Source organism: Peromyscus eremicus, chromosome 5 (genome assembly GCF_949786415.1).
Source record: "Peromyscus eremicus chromosome 5, PerEre_H2_v1, whole genome shotgun sequence".
In the NCBI taxonomy this organism is placed as follows: domain Eukaryota; kingdom Metazoa; phylum Chordata; class Mammalia; order Rodentia; family Cricetidae; genus Peromyscus; species Peromyscus eremicus.
In genome coordinates, this window is record NC_081420.1 from 751,181 (window position 1) to 771,349 (window position 20,169).

At 41.7% G+C, this 20,169-nt stretch overlaps 1 protein-coding gene across 4 annotated transcripts in view; it reads left to right on the forward strand.

The window, feature by feature from the left end:
* Positions 1 to 1,979: 1,979 nt before the first annotated feature.
* Positions 1,980 to 20,169, forward strand: part of Slc35d2 (solute carrier family 35 member D2) — a 46,426-nt gene continuing 28,236 nt past the window's right edge. The window contains exons 1-3 of one of the 4 annotated variants that reach the window (XM_059262749.1): positions 2,182 to 2,292; positions 17,608 to 17,812; positions 19,606 to 19,639. Coding sequence is in view for 2 of the 4 variants with exons in the window: in XM_059262745.1 (XP_059118728.1) it covers positions 2,171 to 2,292; positions 19,606 to 19,639 (156 nt within the window). In the remaining 2 variants the exon portion in view is untranslated. Of the gene's footprint in view, positions 2,293 to 7,733; positions 7,945 to 8,498; positions 8,685 to 17,607; positions 17,813 to 19,605; positions 19,640 to 20,169 lie in introns of those variants that run through there. The other 3 variants (XM_059262748.1, XM_059262745.1, XM_059262746.1) reach the window with 3 other exon arrangements.

Consider the following 20,169-nt stretch of genomic DNA (forward strand, 5'->3'; position numbering starts at 1 on the left):
GACAGCTTTTTTAAAGTTGTGGGGACTGAATTCAGGGACTCAAAAAAACTAGGCAAGCATTGTACTACTGAGCTACATATACTGAAGTTAGTTGTCAGACCTGGGACAAATAGCTGACTGAGGTGCCAACTAACATATCAAAGTAGGCTGTGGCCACCAAGTTCTCCCAGCATCCCTCAGTCCCTACCTGTTATAGGGTCCTCCTGGCTGGCATACTCCACTGCCTACCCTGAATTCTCCTACCTAGGGGCTGGGCTGCCCTTCCCCCAGCTTTCCCTATACATAATACAACTATTTTGGCTATGCTGGTCCTTCTGGCCTCTTGTCTCTCCTCTTCCTTCCCCACTCTCCTCACATGGCCTGGCTCAGAGTTTTGTTTATTCTGGACTCCTCCGGATGCCTCTGCCTCTTACTATATTTTCCCTTTTTCCTACAATAAATCACCACCATACCTAGGAACAGTCATGTCCCCTTTTTTTTATTTATTTTTCTCATTCAACTATATTGGTGTAGTTAATTTTTGGACAAGAAAAACATAGGGGGTGATCATGTGCCATGGCTTATGTGTGGAGGCCTGGGGATAACTTTTGGAGTTGGATCACTCTAACATGTAAGTTCTGGGGATCAGACTCAAGTTATCAGGCTTAGTAGCAAGTGTTTTTATCTGCTTTGCTATGTGGAAGGCTCTGGTGTAGTTAAGTATTAACTGTTGCCAGCCCTATCCCAGGCCTTAAATTAGCGTAAAAAGGAGTGTAGTGAGCCTGCCCTTTTGCTGGGGAATGGGGAACCCTTTGGACCTAACAGTGGTGTGTGCAGACTTCACCAACAATGTTAGTCAGGCTGTGGATTGGTAGTTAATACTAACTAAAGTCCTACACATGAACATGAGAACACATGTGAAGATGGCTCAGAGTACCCAAGTGCAGGCTTCTGCTCAGATTAGTACCTGGGGCTTCATGCCTGCTAGACTGTAAATGTGACTTTAAAATACTGTTTTGCAAAGTTTATGTATGTGGAGAGTGACCAGAAACAACAGCTCTTTTAGAGAAAATCAACCTAAATGACATACTGATTTTTCTTTTATGATTTATTTTATTGTTAATTCTGGCTATATTTGTGTATAGAGGTCTTAACCCCTGCTCCTCTCCAGTCCATAATTCAGATTTTAAAATCTTACATGTCTTTGTGTGCCTCCCCTTCCCAGGCCACTTCCCAAAAGTTCTGCTCAGCTTCCAATCCAGCTGTTGGCAGACAGTTCTAGCCTTTATACAACTGGGCTTCAGCTTTATTTAAAAGAAAATCTTAAGCATTTCTAAAAGGCTAAAATTTCAGCTTTTTAAATTAATTATTTAGATTTTAAAATAGGAGACATTTTATTGGAAATACTTCTACAGCTGTTCTGCAGTTCCGAGCCTTTATTCACAAGAACTAGGATCCTGCACTGCTGTCCTAGGGAGAAATGGGCCCTGGGTGAGGGAGGCCTGAACTTACCAAGCAGAAGAAGAGCCGAATCTTGGCTCACCCTGCTCTGCTGCTCCAATCCTAGGCATTTATGAACGCTAAACAGAAGTGCTCCGCACAAACGCTTGTCCTGCAATGTGCCTGGAAGTATTTTTAGTAATAGTTGTACATTGGGAACGACATCATTCCATCATTGTCGAATGGACAGATGAGTAATAAAGCGGTAGTTGGGGGCACTTCTGAGCACCGAAACATCTGAAGCAAGGTCTAGGCCAGCGCCACAGCAGACACAGTTCCAAAGCACGGGAGGGCCTGGGGAACTCTTACCCTTTGTGGGATGTTGAGCTTGGATTTGCGTGTTTGCTTGGGTATATTCATGTGTCAAAAACTCATCTCAAACTAGCGACGCAGGCGCGTCCTGTAGGATGTAAATTGTACTTTTTTTAAACAAACCAAAAAAACGGAAGCAAACATCAGCCTTGCTGGGGGTGTGGCCTGAGAGCAGTCTAAGCAAGACGGCGGGCTAAGGCCGGCTTTTCAGCGGTACCTGGCAGTCTGCGAGGCGCCGTAGGAGGGGAGAACGCACTAGGGGCGCGGGCTGAATCAGGGGTTCGCACCCCGGCTCTTCCTGTTCCTGCCGCACCCTCTTCCCGGGCGGCTAGGGGCGGGGACCGCGGGCTGAGTGGTGGCGGGGCGGAGGACAGCGGAGATGGAGGAGCCTGACGCGGTGCGGCCACCCTCTCGCCTGGTCAGGCTGCTGTCGGCGCTCTTCTACGGGACATGCTCCTTCCTTATCGTGCTGGTCAACAAGGCGCTGCTGACCACATACGGGTGAGGCTGGTTAGTGCGGGACGGCGCAGGGTGGCTGGGGCCTGGAACGCCGAGTCACCACACAACAAAGTCCACTTGCGATTGGGGCATAGCACACACCAGCCGAACTTGCAAAGCCGGCGTCGCAGGCTTTAAAAAAAATACACCAACTGAGAAAAAAATTTGAGACAGGCATTCATCAGGTAGTTGTTGGCATTACAGGTGTGCAGCATCATAAACATGTGTATTTTGAGAAAATTACTAATTTTTAACCATTGTGGTGTTTTTGAGACAGGATTTCATGCGTCCCAGGCTAACTTCGGGACTCCCTAGTAGTTTTCCTGTCCCTACCTCCGGTGTATAACATCACACATGTTTTATACAGTGCTGGGGAAGGACCCCAGACTTTTCACTCTAACGTCTCCAGCCAGCCCTTAGCAAAACAAACAAAACAAAACAAAACAAAGCATATTCCACAGATTACGTCTGGACTTGTGGTCTGTTTTTATGGGTTGATCATCCATTCTCAAATAACCATCATATTTCTGGAGAACCAGAACAAAGAAAAGTTTACAAGATGAGTTTTTTTGGATTAGAGTTGAGTGCATCAGCAACTCTATGCTTCTTTGAATTTATTTGTAGAGACTATAATGTCCTATTTAATTCTACTGTGTAGTAGCAACCCTGAGAGAACTGTGAGTTTAAATCCGGCCGCAGGGGTGAATGCTCTGCCCCCTGGCACTAGTCCATACTTACCATTTTCCTTAGATACAGAACCTAGCTGGCCACAAGCCTGGTACTGACCTTCCAGGGCCTTGCTCGAGCTCTCACAAGTGGGGGATCTTTGTAAACTCTACAGGACTGCCTTTTTGTTTTATATCTGGGAAAACTCATACCCAGTCAGGTCCACAGGTTGTTAAGTACTACATCTACTATAGTGAACACTGGGAAAATGGTTTGAACCACGTGAAATATCTTCAATGGTTAGAGAATAAGCAAACAGGTTCAAGAACAGATAAGATATATCAAATATTATCTGAGAGAAGCGAGAGGTCGGTGCCAGAACATCAGGCAGAAGAGAACAGCAAGATCGTGACCTCCTGGAGGAGCAGAGAATGTCAACATGGCTGGATGACTGAAGGAAGTGAGCACATGATAGGAGAACTCAGTAGAACTCTAGAGGGAGGGCGGGGGTCAGAGCATTCATTCATTCACTCAGTGACACTGTGTGCCCAGGATGTGCCAGCCATGGTCTCAAGCACATAGGTAACTAAAGTGAACAGAACAGATAAAAACCCTTAATCTTACATCCTGGTGTACCAATAATTGTGGGAGCCCGTTCTCGGGTTCCTCGTGGCTTTACCCAGCAGGTCCGCATAGAGGATGATTAGGACCATGGGCCTGAGTGCAGGTGTCTGAGATGGTCTGCACTTGGCTGTGCTGGGGGAGGAGGTCTTTTGCTCCACCCCTTGGCGTCTCTATAAAAACCCTGGGACAGAGACAGTCGGGGGGCCGTTGGAATAGGTTCCAGGCCCTCTCGAGGCTATCCTTTATTTTCTATCTGTTTATCTCCGCGATATTCTCCGCAATAAATCCTTCTATCTAATATTTCCTGCTGCTCGCACTCAAGAAAACTCTGGGGAACTGTGGGGGTGGTAGGGTAAACGCCTCACAGAATGGCGCCATGAACAGGGACTAAAGAAAAAAGAAAAAAAAAGGACTAAAGAAAAAAAGGGGGGACTAAAAAAAGGGGACTAAAGACAAATGAACAGGGACTAAAGACAAAGTAATAGGGACTAAAAATAAAGGAAAATAATAGTTTTATTACAGAGTTTTTGGCGAAAGTGCTGAGTTCAGCCCTGCCAGTGGATGAGGCATGCCGATGTTATGGAAAATATATATTTTTTATATATATTGAGAGGCAGGGGTTTTATCCTCGAGAGAAAAGGAAAGCGGACTGGAAGGATGTCCGATGCTGCAGCGAAATTCTCTTCTGTCAAAATTTTCTATCTTCTATCCCTTTCTCAATTTCTATCTGTGAAAAAGTATAAGGCATAGGATAGTAACATAGTGAAGGAAAAACTTAGAAGTGTAAGATTGTGTAGGAAAAAATAAGTAAGGCAACTAGACAGAAAAACTCTTCAATTTTCTAACTTTGGGGGCTATGAACGCAAACTGGGAAAAAAATCTTTCTTTGGGCTTTACGGGTAGTAAAAAAGCTCTTCTTTGAGCTTATGGGGAAGAAAAAGTTTCCTTTGGAAGCTTTTGACCTGGGGACAGCTGAAATGCTAAGTCCAAGCGGCAGGAGAAAGTGATTTCTCCCTGAGGCAAAAATGAGGGTGTAAAAAGCCAAAGTTTAAAGTTGGGAAGTTTTGGGAAAAGTTGGTCTTTCTCCTGGGGGAAAAAAATCTCTTAAACTAAAAAGCTTTTCTTGAAAAATTTGGGGGGAAAAAAACTCTCTAAAAAGTCTTAATCTTTCTCAAACTAAAAGCTCTCTTAAACTTAGAAACTAAAGCCTTTAACTTTCTCAGAAGGACAAATTAGAATCACCTGAAGATATTAGTATGGGGACCACCTGTGATTAGCTCTAAGGGAAAACAACAAACCTCTTAAGATGGCAAAACCTCTCCAAGTTCTTTCAAGCTTTAACAATCCTCCCTGCAATGCAGGAGGCAGGGACAAGTTCCTAAAAACCTCTCTTCTAAGCTCTGTCTCTTCAAGCTAGAAAAAGACAGTGGGTCAGAGTACCCTGAGGGAAACGCTTGGGAGAGTGTGGGTAAAGAGCTACAGAGAGCCCAAAAGGGCAGGAAACTTTACCTGAGAAAAGCAAAAAAGCCAAACTTTTCAGTTACAGCCGAGCTGAGGCATCAAGGGTTTTGTTTCTGAGTGAGCGTTTCAGAATGAAAAGGTGCTCCTAATGGTCCTAATGCAAAGATCCCCTGAAACAATGCAAACTGTTAGCATTGTATCCTAGCTTCTGACCAAAAACCCAGAGGCAACTGGCCAGCGTCTCTGAGTTGGAGTGCATTCCGGGGATACTAGGGTTCCTGCAGTTGTAAACTTTCTGGAGCACAGAGCTGAGGCAGGAAGGTGCAGGACCCAGGGGAAGATTGCTAATGAACAAACAAAACTAAAGCCAGTGGGAACAGCACAGTTGTCTGCGTTCCTACAAGTCCCGGGTTGATAGGTCCACAGCTGCAAAAAGAAATCTGAGAAAAGCTTTTCTATCAAAGTAAGGACCTTTCTGGGAAAACAGTAAAGCTGAACTGTGTCTGAAGCAGTTGTGCTGCTGAGTCAGAACGCTGTCTGGGGAAAGAGCCCAGCTAGGGCAGAACAGAACTAGTAAAGCTTTCTTTTCTGTCAGAGAAAGCATCTCTTTGAGAAAAGCTTTGTTTCAACTAACTCCCGATCAGATGAGGGAGTATAGCCCTAAGGGGTGATTGCCTCTGGCATAAGCTCTGTCCTTGAGCACCCAGACAAGCAAATGCAACCCACTGGGGGACTGGGCCAGGTGAAGGCCTGATGAGACAAATCACCTGTCCTAATGGGAGTTTAGAGATGGCAAAAACCTCCCTTGTTAGATTTTCAGTCTGTACACAAACCACACAGACCCCGAAAACAAACGGACAAAAAGCCCCTACCTTCAGTAGCAGGGAAAGCCACCACTGTAGTGTCGGAAACTGTTTCTGGGGTAGAGGGGATAAATTGAGACCAAACTGGGAACTGTCTGGGAAAAAGACTCCAAAGAAACAGAAGGGACATAATCCTCCCCAGAAAATATATGACCTAAAAAAGCTGCTAGAATTTGAGGCAGATTTGGGGGGAGAAAAAAGCCCCTACTTCCAAAGGCAGCTAGCAGAGGAACAGAGCCGCAGATACCTGAAGCTCTGCATCTGGGGAAGGGAGGAACAAGCAAAATGAGATAGATCAGTGGGAGAAAATCTCTGAAAGAGCTATGGAAAAGCTGTTGTACATGATCTTGTTTTTCACTGACTGGCTAAGGCAAACACAAGCCTTGAGGAAAGTTGCTACCAGAAATGCCAGCCTCAATGCCGGCTAACGAGGCAGGTGCAGTTCTGATCCGGGGCCAGTGTCTGATGAAGGAGAAACACCTGTGAAAGCCAGCTGAGGAGAGACCAGGAATCTCCCAATGTCCCATAACTGAAAATGTAAAATGCTTGTTCAAATCTCCTGTTGCAAAAGCAAAAAACTTTGTTCAAACCTCCCTGGCAAGAATTTGTAAGCAAGTCTGGTAAAAGAGAACCAGTTGACTCTCAGACCCTAAAAGAACTATGGGAAATGATTGATAAAAGGGATGTGATATAAGGGACTGATATTATTATGGACTGATATAAGGGAAATGCATTCTGGGGAAGGTAGTTTTTCCACTAAAGATGGCGACATTGCCCTGAAACACTTTTGTCAGCTCGAAAATACGTTCATGGTAAACTTAAAATACAGCCTTTAAAAGAATAAGGAGGAAAATCGTCTAAGAGTTTAAGTGTCAGTTCCAATGAAACATTGAAAGGATACAGAACTAGGCACTTTGCGGTTTGGGGGGGTTGGTAAAATGCCTTATTTACCCTAATAGCTGTGCAAAGTTTTTACGGTAGTTGGATGACAAAAAGCTACCTTTAAGATCAAACAAGCCACTTTAAAATCCTTAAAACAAGAGAGAGCAGTTTATACACTGAACGCTGTCTTAGATATGAAGAAACTTAAGTGAAATTAAAACTTCTTTACATCTTGAACAAACAGCCTGTAATGAATGATTCCTTTGCAAATCTAATTAAGGGGATAAGAAACAGGCATTCAAAAAAATGACTGCTTTATAGATGGGAAACAAACTTCAGAAAAGCTGTCTTACAAGAGTTGCTTCACCTGAAAGTTCCTTATAAGAAATCAATGCTAAATATTACAGCTGCTAATAATATCAGGAGTTAAAGCTAATGAAGTGAAAATACTAAATCCTGAAAATGCTTTTTCTCAAAGTAAGCTAATGAAGGATATGTTTCATGAAAGAACATCTATGTTCTTAACTCTTTTGAATAGTAAGTTTTCGTAAAAATACTGGAACTAACAACAATCCAGTCAAAATGTTTCAATAAATTCAAGATGCTATTCACAAAAGAAAGCTGCCATGCTTTGTGGGCCATATTAGAGCTCACTCCAATTTTCAGGGTCCTTTAGCTGAGGGTAATGTGAAATGGAAAGATCCCTGCTCAGGATTATGGAAGGGTCCCGATGATCCTGTGTTAATATTGGGTTGAGGACATGTTTGTGTTTTTTCACAAGAGGAAAATGAAGCTTAGTGGTTACCGGAGCGTCTGGTAAGGATCGTGGATGCTCCAATGATGTTCCTATAAAGGAACCAGAATAAAAATGGCTTGACTAGTATTTCTGAGGTTTTGTCACTGGTTAATGCAAACAGTGAGGAAATAACTATTAATTTGGGTAAAGGAACAGCCTCTAGTTAAAAACCGTCTACCGCTGACAGTGCATCTCTGCCGGTTCCGGAACGGCTGAGAGAACTGGCAACTTTGGAGTGTGGCTTCGTCCTGAAGATGTTACAGTCCCCTAGCAACAACTATCACAATTCCATAACAACAACACTCATTAAATCCCAGTGCTTCATAGCAAAGCTGACTATAAACTCCAAACTTTAGAAATGATGTACGTACTTCCTGTCTAGTTAAGAGAATCTAATAGAGATAGTGATAATAATTAAGAGTAAGAAGTAGAAAAAGATGAAAATAAGATATGTGAGTTTATAAAAATTCTCTTGTTAGATCTGTGTTAAGAAATCTTTAGGTGTTTGCTAAGTTAAATATATGCTAATGATAGCCCTATATAAGTTTGTAAAATAGATCTATAGAGTTCCTTTAAGAACGTAAGCTTACAAGAAGTATCTAAGGTAGTCTCAAGACATATAGTAATAAGCTTGTAAGAAGTAAAGATGCTAGTTGTAAATGTAAGTTTAAATAAGAAATAAGATGGAATGAATATAAGTATATAAGAAACAATAAGAAATATATTTGCTAAAGTAGTTCTATAGTTTCCTTAAGGAGTATAAATAAGTAGATGTTAATGTGTTATATGTGAGTTTGTAAAAATGTGTAAATGTTGAATGTGAGTCTAAATGCTTTGCAAGGAAAAAGGTTATATGTGAGTTTGTAAAAAAGTGTAAATGTTAAGTGTGAATCTATTCCTAATGTATATGGTGAAAGAACCTGAGACACAGAAGGTTAGTGTCCCAGCAGACTGCAAAGTAGGCAGTCTGAGTGGTTTCAAAAGTTCCAGAAGCCACTAAGAAGCTAAGAATGGCGGACACGAGAACCAGCACAAGGCATCCGCAGCTGAGATCCGTGGAAAATCGACGCAACACAGAAAAACCTGAGCTAACATCAAAAACGGTACGGTTTAGAATACTACTGTACCTAAAAAGGTCTCTGTCTGTGAGAACAAAAGTTGCAGAGACGCTTGTTTGAACTAAAATTGTTAACTGCAAAAAGTTTTGGTTGAAAAACGTCTCTTCATATTTGGAAGTGAAAGCCTGACACTAGAATTTATTTCTTGTTTGAACTTTTTGACCTTAAAATGAGATAAAACTACAAAAAGATTTTGGTTATGGATTTCTTCATATTTGGAAGGTTCGTACCAGAATTTATCATTTGAATTTTGGGACTTAAAGAAATGAAATGAACAGTAGAGATTTCATTGCAATGGGACAATTTTGAGTTTACTTAAAGTAATGACCTAGGAACTGTTTTCTGGAATTGGGTTAAAAATGGAACTGTTTAAATGAAGAAATTTATTATTTCTACCTAGAATCAAGATGCAGTTTTGTGTATGCATATATGCTTTATTAATTGGTGATTCATGAATTGTTTTGTGGAACTGTTTATGTAAAAATGAAATTACTTACAGAACTGGTTTTGTGTTACAAATGGAACTGTTTAAATGGAAAAGTTTGGGTTTTCTAACTAGGCTTGAGATTTTGCTTAAATTATAAAGAAAAGGGGGACAGTTAATATTCCTTAGTCTAATTTCAAAAGTTGTTTGAGTGGATTAATGTCATGTTTTGTTAGTAAGAAATGCAAATGGGGTATATTAAGAGACTACTTTTAAAGTGTAAAGAGTTTTATTAAGAAACTGCTTTTGGATGTTTTGCTAAGTTTTCAAAGTATTAATGGTTAGATTGAGAAGATTGCTTTTCAATATGGGTTTGTAGAAATTGTATAAGTTTGTGTAGCTAGAGTTTTCCTGACTGGCCCACAGTCAAAGCAAATCTCTGACACCCGCCAGTCCCACAGCCACTCAGACCCAACCAAATAAACACAGAGAATTATATTGGTTACAAACTGTATGGCTGTGGCAGGCTTCTTGCTAACTGTTCTTACAGCTTAAATTAATCCATTTCTATAAATCTATACCTTGCCACATGGCTTGTGGCTTACCAGGATCTTCACATGCGGCTTGTCATGGTGGCGGCTGGCAGTGTCTCCCTCACCCAGCTTCCTGTTCTCTCAGTTCTCCTCTCTGTTAGTCCCGCCTATACTTCCTGCCTGGCCACTGGCCAATCAGTGATTTATTGACCAATCAGCAACACATTTGACATACAGACCATCCCACAGCACTTCCCCTTTTCTTTTCTTAAAAAGGAAGGTTTTAACCTTTACACATCTCCAAAGTCAGCTTGGTATATTTGGGAATTTGGGCGTAGCTTCTCTTACTACTTCCTGCTGGAGGGGGGCGCTGTATCTTATGGGGACACAAAGAATATTTTAAGATTATGGAGTAGTCCATGAGGGTGTATCGTCTGAGCCAGTTGCCTTGAAATGGTTCTGGATGTTGGATCATCTGGGCCATGGTGTCATTGGAGACCTTTCAGGTGGTCTTGGCTGGTCAAACCTGATGTATCTTAATCTGGAACAAATCCATAGCCTCTGGCTTTCTGTGAAAACAAAAGCAGAGCCTCCTTTCCAAAGCAACATATCCTTACATCCAAATTTTGAAGTCAAGGTACCTTTAAAATATACATTTTGGCATAACTCAACAGCTTTTGTAATCAAATGTTTTTCTTCAGTTACAAATATCAAAGAGAACATAATCCAGATTCTCTGTATGGTAGCCATCTTTACGTGGCTTTTTTTTTTATATTAGCTTGAGCCTATTGCTTTAAACTGCAGCCTTCTAAGCCTGAAAAGGCACTGGCACTATGGCTGCTGGCTCCGCCCACTTCAGCTTCGCAACATGGCGGTGGTACGTTTTCCGCCAACTCTGGGAGCCATCAACTCTCAGAAATAGTGAATCTATGTTTCTATCAAAGCAGTGTGTAGCCCAGAAATCTCTCTTTTTTTTTTTTTGTACTAGCAAAGGCTAAATCCACCACACAGCTTAATGTGCCACTCGCAGAGGCCTCATTCCCGCCATACTGCAGGTCGAGCATGCACACCAGGAACCCGCCATAGTAGCTCAAATACACAGGCTGCCGCTAGCTTAAAAGAGACAACTAGGAGCTGTTTTTAGCTCCATTTTAGAATCTTTTTATTCAGGTTTTAGGTGGAAACTCTTGCCAACACGTTGGGCGCCATTTGTAGCTAGAGTTTTCCTGACTGGCCCACAGTCAAAGCAAATCTCTGACACCCGCCAGTCCCACAGCCACTCAGACCCAACCAAATAAACACAGAGACTTATATTGGTTACAAACTGTATGGCCGTGGCAGGCTTCTTGCTAACTGTTCTTACAGCTTAAATTAATCCATTTCTATAAGTTTAGGTTCCTCTAACTAGGTTTGAGATTTTGTTTAAATTATAAAGAAAAGGAGGAGTTATGAGATTGAGTTATGTTTGGAGAAACCTATTGATATTAACACACCCTGGTTTTGTGGAGTTAAGGAAATATTTAAGTTTGATGTGAATACATCCAAGTTTTTCCTATGTTCTGTTAGCAAGAAAATTCAAATGATTGAGTTAAAGTTGTAAGACAGAGAAAACTGTTAACTATATATAGCACCATATATGCTAATTCAAATGGTTCTGTTAAGAGTTTGCTTTGAGTTGTAAGATTGAGAGAATTGTGGCTATGTATAGTAATATTTATGTTAACCTGTTAATGGTAATGATGAAGCTAAGGGATTCTTTAAGTTTGTAGTCGCCTTAAGAGTTTTTGGTTTAGAAAGGGCTTGAGGCAGCTAAGACTGCTGTAGTCACCTTGGACCTAATTCAAAAGAGAAATGCCATCTATATCATCCTCTACTCCATATTGGGAGGTGTAACAGCTTGGAGATTGCTGTAAGCCATTAATAGTTATTTTTTTATATATTAAGAAAGGGGGACCTGTGGGAGCCCATTCTCGGGTTCCTTGTGGCTTTACCCAGCAGGTCCGCATAGAGGATGATTAGGACCATGGGCCTGAGTGCAGGTGTCTGAGATGGTCTGCACTTGGCTGTGCTGGGGGAGGAGGTCTTTTGCTCCACCCCTTGGCGTCTCTATAAAAACCCTGGGGCAGAGACAGTCGGGGGCCGTTGGAATAGGTTCCAGGCCCTCTCGAGGCTATCCTTTATTTTCTATCTGTTTATCTCCGCGATATTCTCCGCAATAAATCCTTCTATCTAATATTTCCTGCTGCTCGCACTCAAGAAAACTCTGGGGAACTGTGGGGGTGGTTGGGTAAACACCCCACAAATAATAAACTAGTAACATTTAAAGTGTGTGTGTGTGTGTAGGTCAGAAGACAACTTTCAGGAGTCAGTTTTCTTCTTCCACTATGTGGCAGCAGGCTCCTTTGTCCATCAAACCGTCTTGCCAGCCTAGCACTCACATGGTGTGGCTCACAACTACCTGTAACTTAAACTCCAGGGGTCTGACAACTCCAGGGGCCTCTTCAGACATCCATACATGATATACCCTCAGAAACACATACATAAAAATAAATTTAAAAAAACCCATGAAAACCCTATGTTAAAAAAAAATGAAAATTAATATACAGTTAAGCCAGTTAATTCACATAGTACAAGGTAATAAAGGAAAAAGAAAATGTCAGGGTGGAGGATGAGGCTTGGCAGTGCTTGCCTAGAATGCAAAGAACTGAGTTCAGTCCCTAGCACTACATAATGGTGGACACCTGTAATCCCATCACTTGGGAGATGGAGGCAGCAAAATCAGAAGTTCAAGGTCATATGACACATTGAGTTCAAGGCCAGCTTGAGCTGTAAGAGACCTTGTCTCAAAGTACAATAAAGAAAATGTAAAGGGGCTGGAGAAATGGTTCAGCAGTTAAGAGTACTGGCTACTCTTGCAGAGGACCCGGTTTGGTTCCCAGCACACACAGGTTGGTTCACAACCATCCATGATTCCTGTTCCAGGGGATCCAGTGCCCTCTTCAGGCCTTATTGGGTACATACATATTTGCAGGCAAAACACCTAAATGTAACACAAATCTTAAAATGTCTTATAATAAAAACCCAGAGCCAGCCACTAGCTTACCTCTACGAAATCTTCAACCACAAGAGAGTTCCTGTTTCCTCATACCTTATATACCTTTCTGTGTCCTGCCATATTACTTCCTGGGATTAAAGGTGTATCACCACTACCTGGTTCTGTTTCTCTCATGTAGCCCAGTGTGGCCTTGAACTCACAGAGATCCAAATGGATCTCTTTCTCCCAAGTGATAAGATTAAAGGTGTGTGCCACCACTGCCTGACCTCTATGTCTTATTTAGTGGCTGGCACTGTCCTCTGATCCCCAGGTAAACTTTATTGGGGTACAGAATATATCACCACACCTAAACACATAAAAGAAAATAAATCTAAACAAAACAACACAAAACAAAACAAAAAAACAAACAAACATAAAAACATTGCCAGGCAGTGGGGGTGCATACCTTTGATCTCAGCACTTGGGAGGCAGAAGCAGGTGTAGCTGGAGTTTTTCTGCCTGGCCCACAGACAGGACAAATCTCTCTCACCTGCCAGTCCCACAGCCACTCAGACCCGACCAAGTAAACACAGAGACTTATATTGCTTACAAACTGTATGGCCATGGCAGGCTTCTTGCTAACTGTTCTTACAGCTTAAATTAATCCATTTCTATAAATCTATACCTTGCCACATGGCTTGTGGCTTACTGGCATCTTCATATGCTGTTTCTCATCATGGCGGCTGGCAGTGTCTCTTTGACTCGGCCTTCCACTTCCCAGCTTTATTCTCCTCCTTGTCCCGCCTACACTTCCTGCCTAGCCAATGGCCAATCAGTGTTTTATTTATTGACTAATTAGCAACACATTTGCTTAAAGAACATCCCACAGCACTTCCCCCCCTTTTTTTTTTCAAAAAAGAAGGTTTTAACCTTAACAAAGTAAAATTACATATAATTTGGGAATTTGGGCGTAGCTTCTCTTACTACTTCCTGCTGGAGGGGGGTGCTGTATCTTATGGGGATACAAAGAATATTTTAGGATTATGGAGTAGTCCATGAGGGTGTATCGTCTGAGCCAGTTGCCTTGAAACCATTCTGGATGTTGGATCATCTGGGCCATGGTGTCATCGGAGACCTTTCAGATGGTCTTGGCTGGTCAAACCTGATGTATCTTAATCTGGAACAAATCCATAGCCTTTGGCTTTCTGTGGGAACAAAAGCAGAGTCTCCTTTCCAAAACAACATATCCTTATATCCAAATTTTGAAGTCAAGGTACCTTTAAAATATACATTTTGGCATAACTCAACAGCTTTTACAATCAAATGTTTTTCTGCAGTTAAAAATCCCAAAGACAACACAATCCAGATTCTCTGTGTAATATCCATTTTTACGTGGCTTATTTTTTATACTACCTTTATTGTCTCTTTAAAGACTTTATTTTTAAAAACTATTTCTTTATATAACTGTATATATTCTTTTTTCTCTCTCTTTAAAGCCTATGTACATTTTTACACACATTGTAAACTATTACATCTGAATCTGTCTTATTGTGAATCTATTGCTTTAAACTGCAGCAGCTGTGGCTGCTGGCTCCGCCCACCTCAGCTTCCCAACATGGCTACGTTTACCACCAGCTCTGGGAGCTATCGTGGGTCTATGCTTTTATCCAAGCAGCTTGTAGTCCAGAAACCTCTTTTTTTTTTTTTATTAGCAAAGGCTAAATCCACCATGCAACTTAATGTGCCACTTGCAGAGGCCTCATTCCCGCCATACTGCAGGTTGAGCACACACACTAAAACCCACAAGTAGCTCAAACCAGCAGCTGCCGCTCATTTGAGAGAGACAATTAGGAACTGTTTTTAGCTCCGTTTTAGAATCTTTTTTCTCAGTTTTTAGGTGGAAGCTCTTGCCACCACATTGGACGCCATTTGTAGCTGGAGTTTTCCTGCCTGGCCCACAGTCAGGACAAATCTCTCTCACCTGCCAGTCCCACAGCCACTCAGACCCGACCAAGTAAACACAGAGACTTATATTGCTTACAAACTGTATGGCCATGGCAGGCTTCTTGCTAACTGTTCTTACAGCTTAAATTAATCCATTTCTATAAATCTATACCTTGCCATGTGGCTCGTGGCTTACTGACATCTTCACATGCTGTTTCTCATCATGGCGGCTAGCAGTGTCTCTCTGACTCAGCCTTCCACTTCCCAACTTTATTCTCCTCCTTGTCCCGCCTACACTTCCTGCCTAGCCAATGGCCAATCAGTGTTTTATTTATTGACTAATTAGCCACACATTTGCCATACAGAACATCCCACAGCAGGCAGGTGTATCTCTGTGAGTTTGAGGCCAGCCTAGTTTACAGAGTTAGTTCCAGGACAGCCAGAGCTGTTACACAGAGAAACACTGTCTCAAAAAACCAATAAATAAATAAAACATCAAAATCTACAATTAAAAACATGAGGATGTCATGGGCATGTTTAGGAGTAACTTGTTATATCAGCCGAAGGCTGAAGATAAATCTCTTTTGCATTGGAGTTTGTGGGCTACTGACCGACTGCAACATTAATGCCTCTAAGAAACACATTCTTATACTCCTTATAAATATACCCCCCCATTTCTGTAGTGTAATATTATACATCCAGGCTCTGTTGAAATAACATTCATTCTCTCATTTCAAGATTCCTGAAGCACACGTTGTTGAGAGGGGGTTGGGGTGATTTAGTTACAATGAACCATAGCAACCTGACCCCAGCAGCAGACGTGCTGGAGGCCAGAAGGAAGAAGTATTTTTTGACAGTTCTCTGACAAGATTGTGGGCATGGATGGAGCTCAGGGGACTTCTTCTGTTCCATTTTGAACAGATTATTTCTGGTTGGGGTGCAAGCCTTGTGTGTGGTCTTAGCTTCTTGTTAATTTAAGTTCATGCTTGTCCTGGCTAGTTTATTGTCAACTTGACACAAGTTAGAAGTGTCATCTGAGAAGAGGAAACCACAATTGAGAAAATGTCTCTATAAGACTGGCCTCTAGGCAAGCCTGTGTGGCATTTTATTAATTAGTGATTGACGTGTGAAGGCCCAGCCCACAGCGGTGGTGCCACTCCTGGGCAGGTGGTCCTGGGGTGTATAAGAAAGCAGGCTGAGCAAGCCATGGGGAGCAAACTACTAAGCAGTGTCCTTCCATGGCCTCTGCTTCAGTTCCTGCCCTGACTTCAGTGTAGACTGTTACCTGGAGTGTGAGATGAAATAAACTCTTTCCTCCCCAAGTTGCTTTTGATCATGGTGTTTTATCACAGCATAGAAACCTTAACTAAGACAGAAATTTGTATCAGGTCATAGGGTATTTCTGTGACAGACCTGACTATGTGTTTTGGAAAGGATTGTGGTAGCATTTGAACTTTGTGCTGGAAAAGCCATTGAATGCTCAGAGCTCAGTGAGCTGTTCTGTACAAGCTTGGAGGATAAGATGTTGGGAACCATGCAGGCCATGGATGTTTAGCTTGTGAAGTTTCAGAGAGAAGCAAAGACTCTGTCAGGGCCGTTTATGTGATATTTTTAAACAATTCATTTCTTTTCCTGGTCAGCTAGAGAAATCTAAACAATAGACCACAGCCACTAACTCGAAACCCTTGCTTTGCTGGGACAGTCAGTATTGGTCATCTGGGGCTGAAGAATCAGCTATGATTAAGCAGAGACCAGCATCATCGAGGAAAAACCTGAAAAGTATTTCCTCAAGTCAGCATGCAGAAGCTGTGGTCCAGAGGTGCCCAAGGCAATATTGTGCTAGAAGATGAACTTGGTAATGTGTAAGAGTCTCCCAGGTGGTAGACATGAAGTGTTTGTGTCAAGCATCTGTGGCTTGGCACCTAGAGAGGCCAGGACAATTCTAAGGCTAGATTTACCTGGCAGGAAAGTGTAGCTAGAGTTTTCCTGCCTTGCCCACAGTCAGGACAAATCTTTATCACCCGCCAGTCCCACAGCCGCTCAGACCCAACCAAATAAACACAGAGACTTATATTGCTTACAAACTGTATGGCCATGGCAGGCTTCTTGCTAACTGTTCTTATAGCTTAAATTAATCCATTTCTATAAATCTATACCTTGCCATGTGGCTTGTGGCTTACCGGCATCTTCACATGCTGTTTGTCATCATGGCAGCTGGCAGTGTCTCTCTGACTCAGCCTTCCACTTCCCAGCTTTATTCTCCTCCTTGTCCCGCCTATACTTCCTGCCTGGCCACTGGCCAATCAGTGATTTATTTATTGACTAATCAGCAACACACTTGACATACAGATCATTCCACAGCAGGAAAGAGATTCTGTGAGCATGTGAACTCAGTGGTTTTCAAGGGCTAGAACAAAAGTAGGACTGTCTAGGAGCTTGTGTTCTAGTAGTCTGTGGCCAGTTGGCCACAGTTGTGATCATCAGGGTTGTACAGCAGACTTCTGCCGTGTTTCCCATTAATACTCTTCTCTATGACATGAAAATTTACTAATGACATTTAATTAAAAATATTGAATATTCTGTAATATCAGTACTCAGGAAGTGAGGCAGGAAAGTTGCTAAGTTTGAGGACCATCTCAGCTATGTAATGTAGGGTGCCCTTGTCTTAAAAAAGTCAAATTTGTTTTATCCAGTTCAACAAATATGTGCTCAGAACTTGCTGTGTGTGTTTGCTTTGTGATTCACCAGAGACCTTGGACATATGTGCACATACACAATCGGGTATCTTCAGTCAATTTCCACCTTTTCAGACAGGATCTCATTGGAGATGGCTGATTGGCTATTGTGGCTGGCCAGCAAGCTTCAGGAATCCTGTCTCTGCCTCAGTGCTGAGATTACAGGTGTGGGTGCAGTCCCTGACTTTTTACATGGGTACTGGCAATCCAAACTCATGTCTTTATGTTTGCCCAGCAGGTGCTTAATCCACTGAGTCATCTCACCAGCTCAGTCAGACTCTTGGGCCCATGCCTTTGACCCCACAAAATTCAAATTGATGAACTGAATCTGGTGGCACCTGTCTTTTTCAAGTCTGAGAGTTCAAGGGTAGCCTGGACAACACAGGGAAGCTGCTTCAATAACAAGCAGTCCCCTGAAACAAAAACCTCCAGAAATGAACAAAGTAAGAATGAGCCACAGACTGGCAACTGAGAGCATTTTTCTTAAATGTTTATTTTGTTGTTTTGGCTTTTTAGAAGGGGATTCTATCATGATCATTTAAATAAAAGAATTCAAACAAAAGAAAACAATTAGACTGAAACCACTTTTAAAATTACCATAACTATCAGAATACTTTCAGATTTGAATGGAGGGATGAATAAACAGGTATAAATGTATTATAGATGGAGACAGACATATAGGTTAAATTACATCTTGCAAAAATGCATCTTATTAGTACTAATTCTTTTCTTATTTATTTCTAAATGTTCTTTAATCCAGAAAGAAATGGGGGGGCATCTTATTTAACTTTTTAAGGGTTACATGCTTATCTGCCTGCCTACTTTTTCTAAAGGTTTATTTTTCTTATTCTAAATATGTATTTGTATGTGTCTGTGTACATGAGTGCTGTGGCTCTGGAAATGGAATTGTAGGTGCCTGTGAGCTGCCCACATGGGTGCTGGGAACTGAACTTGGGTCCCCTGGAAGAGCAGAAAGGGCTTTTAATCACTGAGCTATGTCTCTAGTCCCTTGTTTTTCTTTCTTTGGACCAGGGCCTCACTAACTTGCTTAGGCTGGCCTTGAACTTGGAACACTTCTGCCTAACTCTGCAGTTAGCCAAGGTAACAGGCCTGCCTGCATCAACAGACTTGTTTCTTCTTTAACTTAACTTCAGTTTGGTTTTCTATGTAGAGATGTCTTAGTCAGTGTTCCATTGCTTGAAATGGCAACTCTTACACAGGAAAGCATTTATTTAATTGGGACTGGCTTACAGTTTCAGAGGTTTAGTCCATTTCATCATGGTGGGAAACATGGCGGCACACAGGTAATCATGGTGCTGGAGAAGTAGCTGAGAGTTCTACATCCGATCCATAGGCAGATAGAGACAGAGACTGGGCCTGGCATGGGCTTTTGAAACCTCAAAGCTCACCCCCAGTGACATACTTCCTTTAACAAGGGCACACCTCCTAATCCTTTTAATTCTTTCAAATAGTGCCACTCCCTGGTGACTTAAGCATTCAAATATATGACCCTGTGGGGTCCATTCTTATTCAAACTACCACAAGAGGTCATCTTGTTTATGGTATTTTAAATTTTATTTTTATTAACTTTAATTATTTATTATTCTGTTTTTTTTCCCCTGTATACACAATTATGCCTAATTTACCATCACAGAATGAAGGAAAACTGCCAATTTTAGCAACTATCATTTGTTGTTGTTGTTGTTGTTGTTGTTGTTTTTCAAGACAGGGTTTCTCTTTGTAGCAGCCGTGGCTGTCCTGGAACTTGCTCTATAGACCAGGCTGGCCTCAAGCTTCACAGAGATCTACCTGCCTCTGCCTTCTGAGTGCTAGGATTAAAGGCTTGGGCCACCACCACCCTGCAGCAGCCATCAGTTTTTTTGTTTTTGTTTTTGTTTTTTTTTTAAGATTTATTTATTTATATGTATACAGTGTTCTGCTTGCATGTGTCCCTGCAGGCCAGAAGATGGCAATAGATCTCATTATAGGTGGTTGTGAGCCACCATATGGTTGCTGGGAATTGAACTCAGGACCTCTGGAAGAGCAGTCAGTGCCCTTAACCTCTGAGCCATCTCTCCAGCCCAGCCATTAGTTTTTTAAAAATGAAAAAGAAATGGACCTATTTTTGAAGTTCCATTTGTCTAATGTCGGTAATAGCTCTTTATGTCATTACGTTTTACATATTCTCTTCAACTTTATGTTGCTAAACTGATTTGTTATTCTTTATTTCTTGCAGTTTTCCCTCACCAATTGTTCTTGGAATTGGGCAGGTGAGTTGAAAAAAAAAAATCAAAGTCTTAACTAGCTGTCAGTGTATAGGCTATTTTAAGAGCTTTTGTTTAAGACTATGGTTAGCACAAGTTGTTTTTGATCTATGCACACATGCTGTGGCACACCAGCACCCCTTCACAAATAAATAAGAACCAAGGTTTAGGATACTATATTGGAGCAGTTCTTAAACTTTTGCATTCTCATATGAAGAAAATTAAATAAGTTCTAAAATTTGCACAAGAGATGAAGACTTTATTTCAAAACAACGTGATGGACTATTTCCAATATACCTATCATGTTCTAAATTTATAAGAGTGTAAAGACTTATTTTTACTATTTTTAAATTGTGTGTGTGTGTGTGTGTGTGTGTGTGTGTGTGTGTGTGTGATCTGTGTGGGTATGTTCACATGAGTGCAGCTGTCCATGGAGTCCAGAAGAGGGCACTGGATTCCTTACAACTGGCTTCTGGTGGTTGTTAGCCACATGACATGGGTGATGGGAAACAAATTTAGGTTCTCTGCAAAAGCAG